This window comes from Hippoglossus stenolepis, chromosome 16 (assembly GCF_022539355.2).
Source record: "Hippoglossus stenolepis isolate QCI-W04-F060 chromosome 16, HSTE1.2, whole genome shotgun sequence".
Lineage (NCBI taxonomy): Eukaryota > Metazoa > Chordata > Actinopteri > Pleuronectiformes > Pleuronectidae > Hippoglossus > Hippoglossus stenolepis.
Window position 1 is genome coordinate 1029823 of NC_061498.1, and position 10692 is coordinate 1040514.

At 44.4% G+C, this 10692-nt stretch overlaps 1 protein-coding gene across 1 annotated transcript; it reads right to left on the reverse strand.

Annotated features, from left to right (window-relative positions):
• Positions 1-5333: 5333 nt before the first annotated feature.
• LOC118123767 (gastrula zinc finger protein XlCGF57.1) lies at positions 5334-9943 on the reverse strand. The gene is made up of 2 exons (XM_035181329.2): positions 9654-9943; positions 5334-8745 (listed from the first exon to the last, which is right to left on the reverse strand). Exons 1-2 carry the CDS (start codon positions 9847-9849, stop codon positions 7280-7282), a joined length of 1662 nt encoding a protein of 553 aa, XP_035037220.1. The 5' UTR covers positions 9850-9943; the 3' UTR covers positions 5334-7279.
• Positions 9944-10692: the final 749 nt, after the last annotated feature.

A 10692-nucleotide genomic window follows, 5' to 3' on the forward strand; every position in this document is an offset into this window, starting at 1 on the left:
TTAGGACATATTTCTTACTGCTGGCGAGAGCCTCACGTAAATAAGACATTTTACAGTAACCCCCAGATGCTGGTGTTCGGTGGCAGATAAGAAGATCATTCAAAGACGTCAGGGTCAAGAAGAAGCCGGTTTAGAAACTCCTCAGATCCACATTCCCTCAGGTTTTCATTGTTCTGGTTCATTCTGATTGTATCAAAGTTTATAACTTCAGGGAAACTCTGGCATTTTTTAATTTCCCAGGTTTATTTCCCACAAACCCACGGCTGACGTTTCACTCCACACGCAGCTTAACGAGGTGTTTCAGCTTTTTCAGCTCAACAACCACATGTGACTTCAAACATCTGTGAGGGACAACATCTTCATATGAAAGAGATTAACTCATCTCTATGTGTTTCAAACTGGTGGATGGAAACTCACCTTATCCTCAGTGTGTGTGTGTGTGTGTGTGTGTGTGTGTGTGTGTGTGTGTGTGTGTGTGTGTGTGTGTGTGTGTGTGTGTGTGTGTGTGTGTGTGTGTGTGACACTCATGCCAATGTTACTAATCTTTATTTGTCTTTCCTGCTGGTTCACTTTCGCTCCGACTGGTTTTGCTCTGAACTTCTTTTACCTGCTCTTCATGTTATTTCTCGACCCTCTGAACTGAAAGAAGATCAACTGAGAAGAAAAGAGAAAGCAGCTCGTTCTTAAGATCAAATACTTTACTGAATAAAATCAATCAATCATGTATATAATACTGACTCAAATGTAAAGTAAGAAATTGAGCCATCACAGACTCATAAACATAAAAACCTCATGATCAGAGCATTAAAACAAGGAGCTGCATCTCATCAGGACACCTAACCCTAACCCTATAGATAGATATATAGATAGATAGATACATACATACGAGAGAGAGTGGATGTGCTCTCAAATGTTTCAGAGTGTCATCAGAGAAGCAGAAGCAGAAGCAGAAGCAGTGAACCAGGGAACCAGGGAACCAGGGGCTCTGAAATTATTCAGAGTGTCAGATGAGAGAAATTTATGCACTCACTGTCCAATCAGAGCGAGCGGAGCCCTGATCATGTCAACATCTCTGGTTTGAGAAAGATTTCAGTTTGACTTTTGATCAGTTTTATTCGTGTGATGACGGAAAGATTATTCTGAACCAAACCAGGGGATTTTATTTTGAAAGTGACACTTTGAACCCAAATGTTTCTAAAAGTCAATTTAACTTTTAAAAGATGCAGCAACAGTTTAACTCGATGGTAAAGTGCGTTTAACTCAGATTCACTGATGAGAACTTCTTTGTTTCCGTCTGAATTCTTCGCTGCACCTTTTCACAGAGAGAACAACGTGTGGTGACTCATCAGTGACGAGTTTTCTCCTCTTTGCTTCTTTCTTGTGTCGACGGTTCCTTCGTCTCAGACGCAGAAAACACAACTCTTCACTTTCCAAAACTCTGGTTCTGAAATAATCAATCTAAAAAACCGAGGCGTCGTGTTTTCAGGTTGTTTGTTCGTCCCGTCCTTGTGAACACGATATCTCAGCAACACCATAACCCTTGTGTTGTCCCTGCTTCCCCCGGCTGTTGGCCCCCTCACATAGCCCACCCCATATTAGGACGCACACGTAGCGCAATAGACAAGTGAGCAGCCCTTGCAGATGTATTTGTTACACCCGCGGCACATGGTGTGAGTTTTACAATCCTTTTTCCTGGGGCATATCTGACACCTCTTCCTCTTACTCGCGAATTGGGCTGCTGCTAGGGCTATGGAGGAGGCCGGGCGCTGGTCAGCGTCGAGTCTACAGCTCGTCTTGCGGCGGCGGCTTTTACAGCCTTCACAACCGGGCGGACGCGTCCGTGCGGGGGATGCGCTCCCTTCATGCGATGAACGGAGTCACAGAGCCTTTCCCAGCTGCTCTAGGAACACCCTCCGCTTGTCCCGCTTGCCCGGCATCCAGTCTGGGTTGATCTCTCTCCATATCACAAAGGCATGTACTGACGGAACGGACACCGGCCTAGGGAGAAGAAGAGGAGGAGAAGAGATGAGAGGAGATGAGATGAGGACGAGGACTAGCAGCCGCTATCTACATAACATAACATAACATAACTAACCTAACATAACATAACATAACATAACATAACTAACCTAACATAACATAACATAACATAACTAACATAACATAACATAACATAACATAACATAACATAATAATAATATAAAAAAAAAAAAAGACTAACCTCTGAACGGAACCAGTTGCTCGTCCACGGTCACTTCGGGCCCCGGGTTGTAGAGGTGCGGTAGCCGCGACACCCACGCGTCCCAGACCTCTCGCACGGCCGCCAATTTGTCCGTGGCTCGTCTCGTGCGTCTCGTCTCGCGGTCGTCGAAGCGCAGCAGTCTGGAGTACGTGTGGAAGAGTTTTAGGGGCATCGTGGCACGAAATATCGCCCGGCCGCTCTCGGCGTCCCACAGGCTGGCGGCGGCCTCGCCCCGGGACCTGTACACGCCCGCTAAGATCAGCAGCCCTACGTAGGCGCGCAGGTCGGTCTCGTCCATCCCTTTCCATTCGTCACCGTATTTTCGACGACCCTCCCGATTCGTCATCTCCAGGATGATGTTCTCTACCGTCGGTGTGATGAACAGGTGGAACGTCGAGGCTAGGTCACCGGTGCGGGACGTCGCGTGGATCGTGGGGCCCCGGGGGACCCCGCTTTGAGCCGCAGCAGAGGAGGAGGAAGAGGAGGAGGAGGAGGAGGTGGAGGAGGAGCAGTGGCCCTCCTCTCGGCCGTACGCCCTCGAGGACCATGTTATTTCCCCGTTTCTTGAGGGGAAGGTCTCTCTTTCCACGAGTCCGGTGGTGGTGGTGGTGGTGTCGCCGTGGTCTTGTCCTCCTTCTTCTTCTTCTTCCAAGGATGAAGAATCTGCAGAAGCATCACCCACTGGGTCGTAGTCTTCGTCACCGTCGTCGTCTTCGTAGTCACCGTCGTCGTCTTCGTCTTCTTCGCTATCGCCGTTGTCTCCGTCTCCGTCTCCGTCCTCTCTGTCTGCTTCTCGGTCTGCTTCTCCATCTCCTTGTCCGTCCGCTTCTCGGTCTGGCTCTTTCGCGTCCTCTTCGGGTTCAGAGGATGGTTGCTGGGAGAATAGCTGTTGGAGAACCTGTTCTCTGGTGAAACGCTCCTGACGCGACATCGTGCCATGGTCCGTGAGAGAGTGGCACACTGAGACTTATATGTGGGTCTAATGTACCCCCCTTGATTTCAATTGTAATCAGGTGTGGGTCTAAATGACCCCACAGAGCACCACAGCGCCCTCTCTGGGGGTCTAAATGACCCCTCCCATGACAATCGAGAATGACAATCCATTGGTCTCAATTACCCCAGGAGAATTGGATAATGACAATCCTTGGGTCACCCTAACCCTGACCGGCCAGGGCTTGCGTATGATCACACGCACACAGTCACGCACGCACACACACACACACACACACACACACACACACACACACACACACAGACACACACACACTCTGGGTCAATTCGACCCAGGAACAACACGAGGGTTAAACCAGTGGTCACCAACCTTTTCGAGCCCAAGATCCCTTTTTAATTCCAAACGTAAGCCGAGATCTAAAACCCTGATATCTTCCAAAAAACCACTTAGGGTCATATTTATTATTTTTTGCAATTTGTGTTAAAGGCTGAATGTACAAGAAATAAATATACACAAAGAGAGGCAGTTGTGCAACTTTTTCTATTCAATGCACAATATTCAAATTAATATCATTTCATATTTACAATGCACAATAGCTTCTCAGTTCCACATCATGTTCTACAGAGGAGCTGCTACTGCAGCACAATGTTTTTACATGTAGGCTTTGATTTGAATATGGCCACAAATATGATTATTGCCTTGTATGAAAGAAGTCCCTTGTACTCAGATAAATACCAGTACTACACAGTATGAAGCCGAGCATCTTCTGCTCCAGCAAATATTTCACAATAAAACAAACTTTTTTAACAAGGGAATGGATTCCATCAACAGAAACGCTGGAGTGCTTTTATTTTGAAAAGGCATACAGAAAGTGTTGCAACCATTTGTTTGTGACATAAATTCATCAGATAAACATTAAAACTCAGGTGAAAGATCATTTTCTCTGTTTAATCTGCTGTGAACCACAATGTTAATCTGTTTATGACACAAATGTATTTACATCACTTCCCGAACCCGTTTCAGAGTAAAAGCACTCCAGCGTTTCACCTTCTGAATCCACTCATTTGTTCCAACGGGGCTTTGATTGTTATCCACAGACCGGAAGATGTTCGTCTTCAGACCGGAGAGTCCTGACATCTAGTTTAGTACATAAACCAACTTGTATTGAAGGAAATGCAGGAGATAAACCAGCAGCTCAGACGCCAGTAGCGGACACACAGCGCGTGTGAAAAACAGACAACCGACACACAGACAACCGACACACAGACAACCGACACACAGACAACGACACACAGACAACCGACACACAGACAACCGACACACAGACAACGACACACAGACAACGACACACAGACAACCGACACACAGACAACCGACACACAGACAACGACACACAGACAACCGACACACAGCTGATCTGCGGCGCGACGACAGACAGTGAGTCCAGAGAGTTCGGGGATCGACAGTGAAGACTGGGAGATCGACCGGTAGTGACCACTGGTCTAGAGGAATCTCTTCACATTTGGTACAAACGCTCCGTTCGACTCAAAGATGAACTGAATAGATTTTGGTGTTTTAGTTCAAAGGTCAAGGTCACGATGACCAGAGGTTCTTGTGAAGGTGATTTATCCGAAACCCCCCCCCCGTTATTTAACGAACGCCTCGACTGAATCCTTTTGTCTCTAACGTTCACTTGGACTCACAGACTCACTGATTAGATTTCAGAGGTCAAAGGTCAAAGGTCAGAGTGAAATCATGTTGAATGGAGTTATTTTCTATCCTCTGAGTTTCGCTCCCTGACTCACTTTATGTTTCTGATGTTTCTAACAGCCTCTGAAGTTTGGTGGTGATTCATCTCAGAGAAATGTGTGTTTCTGATGAAGATGCTCAATGAATAGTTTAATGTCTCTTGGACATTAAACGTGACCCAGTTCACTTTGTCTTTCCCAGTTTAACATGACTCACACAGTGTTACAACCTGTTTTCTATTAAACACAATGGTGCCAACGATGGTTCAGTCACATGAACAAACAGCTTCTGAAATGAGTCATGAACACGTGACGACAGGAAGTTAAATTGAAACGCTCTCACAGCTGTTTGTTTCTGCACATTCATCACAGAAGAAAACACGACTCACTCTGAGTCTTTCAGTTTTTTATTGAACAATTTAAAAATGCACAAATAAAATGGTATTTATAGATCAAGATACTGTGGAAAGAATAATAAACATATAAATGAGACAAGACAGAAATTAAACTAAAATATTGTGAAGCAAAAGAAAGAAATGAATCATAAATTAATAATTTCTTTGGTGAAAGAGAAATTTACTATCAAAGAAACTAAATCTTAGTTTCACTTTCATGTGTTTGTGAATGTGACAGTTACCGAGGATAAAAATAACTTTAACCAGGAAGTCGTCTTAGCAACGTTCCATCTGGACTCGATTAACGACTTCCTGAGGAAGAAGGTTTCGGGGAAAACCGTTCATGAACATCCAGGAAAATAGTTTCAGTACCTGTACCGTTTTTTATCTTTGTGTTTGTGCTCTAATGTCGTGTGAGCTTCAAATGGCTTTTAATAATTTCCAATGGTTTTTCATCTTACATTTGCAGAGCTCCTGTGTTTTGAAAGGTTCTATATAAATAAAGTTATGATAATATAATATTTGAGTAAGTGTCTTATTCTATGTGTTTGATCTGGACCCTGAGTCTGAGTGATGAATGTCTTCATCACCATCAGGTTGGTACAAACTAGTGAAACCAGTTGTAGTGTTTTGTTTGGGAACTGGTTTCACTGGAGCCTGAGTCATCGCTTGACTGTCGACCAATCAGAGCAGAGCCCTCCAACAGAGACAAGACACTCGTTAACTTTTTCTATCATCAGCTCCAGAAAAACGTGTTTATTTCAGAAAGTGATTTATTAAAACTCTGGATGTAGATCTGTGATATTAGTACATGTAGTGATTCACAGTTCAACAATGGTTAATATGACTCAGTGACTCCTCCCCAGTATGTGAATTGAGTTCAAACAGGTAACCAGTATATTCATTGTCAGTTGTCAAACTGATGATTGAAGGTGGCGAGTGAGACGTCTCGCTTCTTGATCATCTTTGTGGAGAAATGCACATGTGCAGTTCAGGAGAAAACTAAACTTTGCTTTTCACTCATATTTCAATGAATCGACATCTTTCAGAGATGTTGTACCTCAATGTGGCCTCTCTGCTTAAATAAAGGATTACAAATAATAAATAAAATATATAAAAATATACATCCTCATGTCTGTAAACTGCTGTGACTCCTCAGTCTTCTCTGTCAAACAAAGTGAACTCGGTCATAAAGTGAATTCTAAAACACTTTATTCTCCAACAGGAAGTCGACAGAGTCTCAGCTCAGCAGACGTCTGAGCACGAGACCTCGGTTCCAACCGCCACTCCTCATCTCCAGAGGATCTCTCTGTTTACATCCTAACACAATCTGATCTGAGGTCAAACTGATATAAATTAGAAAGAACTCCTTGAAAGGCACATTGTGAGACTTTCAGACAACACCACTGTCCAACATAAGAGCTGCGTGAGAACTCTACAGCAAATAGAGGAAGGTCTGTGTTGCACATTAAACTTGATGCAAACCTCAGAACGTGATGCAGTCGACTGAAAGTTAAAGAAAAACATTTACAGAAACATTATTCAAAAGCAAAATGTGAAATTACCAAAGTAGAAATGTAACGAGGGAATATAACAAGTTAGAAAAAGTTGGCATAGCATCGCTTTAAGGTTGGTGATGAAAACGTGTGATTGTTTTACACATGAAGGGACTCAGAGCTCCAAAGTGTCTCCGCTCGGACTGGAATCTGTTTTCTAAATGTTGGATTGTAAAAACTGAGGCGATGGAACGATGATGAAAATACAAAGTGCTGGTAATAATTTCTATCTGCAACCTGAGGATGAGCCGCACCTCTCACGTCATTTCATTCGCTGTGTGTAATGATCGATTGGTGCAGTGAACATAACCGTCGTGATAAAGTTTGTGAGAGACGACATTCCACCTAGAAAAGCTTTATTTACACCTCCCCTCATTGACAGAGGGTCATTTAGCAGTGGTGTGACTCTTCATGTGCAGCCTCACGTACGTCTTTCGGTGGAAGCCTTTCCCACACACGTCACAGCGGTGCGGCTTCTCCCCGGTGTGCGTGCTGCCGTGCTGTTTCAGCGAGGAGTGGTCGCTGAAAGAGCGTCCGCACGTGTTACACAGGTACGGCTTCTCTCCCGTGTGGGTCCTAATGTGTCGCATCATGTTGTGTCGGCAGTTGAAGGACTTCCCACACTCGCTGCAGAGAAACGGCTTCTCCCCCGTGTGGATCCTCATGTGCATCTCCAGGTTCCCCTGGCTGTCGAAGCACTTGCCGCACACGTCACAGACCTTCCCGTTCTTGTGAGTTTTCAGGTGAAGTTTTAAGTTTTCCTCTGAATCGAAATGTGTCCCACAGACGCCACACAGGTCGGTGGAGTGGCTTTTGGCGTGATTCACCAGGGAAACCATGGAGTGGAACATTTTCCCACACACCTCACATATGGTCCGAGTCTGCTGCTTTTTTAACGACGGGTTCTTGACCTTCCTCATGCCGTCGTTGCCACTTTCTTTCTCGTTTGTGTTATCGCGGTTGAGGTGCTTCTTGTGCACGTGAACCCGCAGGTGGCGCTTTAACGTGGAGTAGTCATTGAAGCATTTGGCGCACACGGAGCAGACGTAGGGCTTTTCCCCCGTGTGTATCCTGATGTGTCGCATCATGTTGTGGTGGCAGTTGAAGGATTTCCCACATTCGCTGCAGTCGAACGGTTTCTCTCCTGTGTGGATCCGCATGTGCGTCGCCAAAGACTTGGATCCACCGAAACACTTCCCACAAACGCTGCAGATTTCAGCTTTCACGTGTGTCTTCACGTGAACTTGAAAGCTCTCCTCAGTCTCCAAACGTTCCCCACAGACGCCGCAGACGTCCTTGGGGTGGACATCCATGTGATTCACCAAGGAGACGGTGGCGTGGAAGGGTTTCCCACAGACTTTACAGCAGATTCGTGATCTTGTTGTTTTCTCCGGATGCAGTTTCAGAGCCATTTGTAAACGAGGACCCTTCTTCTTCTGTTTCCATTTGCTCGTGCCGTCACTGCCGCTGTCGCTGTTGTCACTCGGAGACCCCACGCTGGCCGTCCACTCGTCCTCGCTGTCCTCGTTTTCAACTTCAGAACAGCCAGACGAAGCTCCATCACCGTCCTCCACCTTTGTCTCAGCCGGCTCAGCTGAGGTGCTCGGCGGAGGATCTCCTCCTCCTCCTCCAGGACTCTGGTGGTTGAGCTCGTTCTTAAAGTGCGGCCCTGTGAAGACGAAGCTGATGGGGTGGTCCTCCTCTTTACTGGGGAGCTCCTCTGGGTGTTTCTCAGGCTCCTCGTCGTCCTGTTCCAGAGCGGAGGTCCAGTCGGGCTCACACCGCTCGTCCGGCTGCAGCTGATCGGAGGCAAAGTCCTCGTTCCAGACGGAAAGAGCCAGCTGTGGTTGGTCTGCAGGAAAAAACAGAGTCACTAAAATGAGCCCTTTGAAATTACATTAAATATCAAACCTTTAAATATTTTCCTTTATCTGGCTCAGACATGTACTAATCTGCTGAACGCTGCTCATGAAGAAGATTAAACACGAGGTGACGACAGATTCAATGTGATGATGTTTTTCATATTTAAATTAACATCGGCTTTTCCCAAATGATTCAAATACAATCTATAATTCAAATAGAAAATATTACTGTGTGTTTATGAACTCAACACTATTAGAACAAGTTTATTTTGTGTAAAAGCTGATGGTGACAAGATAAAACTTCACTTTTTTCAACATTTTAAGCTACTTGGTGAATCACTTGAGAGCCGAATTAATTAAACATTTAATTAATTTAAATTCATTATAAATAAAAATCATGTCACATCAGCTTCTTTACATTTGGTGATGAGAAGGTAAACTTTTAAAAAGGAGTTCAGCATCTATTGGCTCTGTCTTTTAGGAAGAACGTGGTTCAGATGAGAAGAAAACACACATAATAAAGACAGGGAAATAAAACTTTATTTTAAATCTACAGTTTCAGCTTCTTGGTGATTCACTTGTGAGCCGAATCTAAAAGTGCACTTTTAAAATGAATAACAAACATGACATCATGTCCTGACAGGTTTGTACATTTGGAAACACGCAGGTAAACTTTGAATGTTTTATTATTGTAACGGAGTTTGGAGTCATGTAGTTAGGACGTGTAGGTAGTAGATGGGCCTGGTTACTGTTAGCATTTAGCTAACCTTATCACGGTCATTTCAAAGGGAAACAGCGGCTACAGCTAAGCTAAGCTAAGCAGCTAAGTTTCAGCAGGAGAAGTGGGTGTTGGCGGAGTGATTCGGAGCATAGACGGAGCCCGGCGCGGTTCTCAGACCTTGCGGCTTGTGGACCTCGGGCTCCGGGCGGAGGAAGCCCCGCAGCATCCTGCGCTGCCGCCGGATCTCCTGCTCGGACTGCAGCATCTCCCGCTCGTAGCCCGCGATGGTTCTCTGCACCGCCTCGAAGATCTCCTCCGCGGCCGCCGACAGACGCTCGTTGACGAGCGCTCTGAGCCGCTGGATGCTGCACATGATGCGGCTTCACCTCCTCCCTTCACCCGCTGGACGCTAACATGGGGCCCGTCTAATGTCTGGCACCACGTCCACTGGCCGTCGAACGTTTCCGTGATTCTTTTCAAAATAAAAGCTTAAAAATAATGGATTCGAATTTTATGGAAATTGAAGCATTTTTTCTTAAAATTATTTAGATTTTAATTTTTTTTAAATATTTATCATTAAGTCACGACAATCAATATCATTATATATTAATATACATGTATGTAAATTAATATGTGAAGTTCAGTTGATCAATATGATAGTTACACTCTATCAATAAAGTTTCATAGAGTATATTAATGTTTGTGGTTCTATGAGAAAAAGAAACAACCCACGTCAACCATACAACATATTTTATTTGTTATAAGTGATTGAATAAAACATGTCGGTGCAGTAAAGTGTATCATGTTTAATTCAAACGTTTAGTGGAAGAAGAACTCTAAATTACAGGGAGTGAACATAATACACAAATAAACATAAGTATTCTTTCCTCTCTCTTGACAGAGGATGTCGCACCTGGTTGAGTCCGATGAGGAAAATTGTTGTTTGTGAATATGATCTGTACAAATAAAATGTGATCGTTTGATTGAACACTTTTGCAACACCCACCCTGTCCTCTAGAGGGCGCTGCAGTCTTGAACATTTCAGTTGATGGCTCATATTAATATGCAGCATTTATTAAAGCAGCAGGTAAAACAGCAACTATATGAAAATATAAAAAGATAATAATAATATATCAACTGCTGAAAACGTGTCTGTTTCTATGGGATTTTTAATTGGAAGCAGCATGTTTGTAAAATGCATTGGTTTAAAAATAAG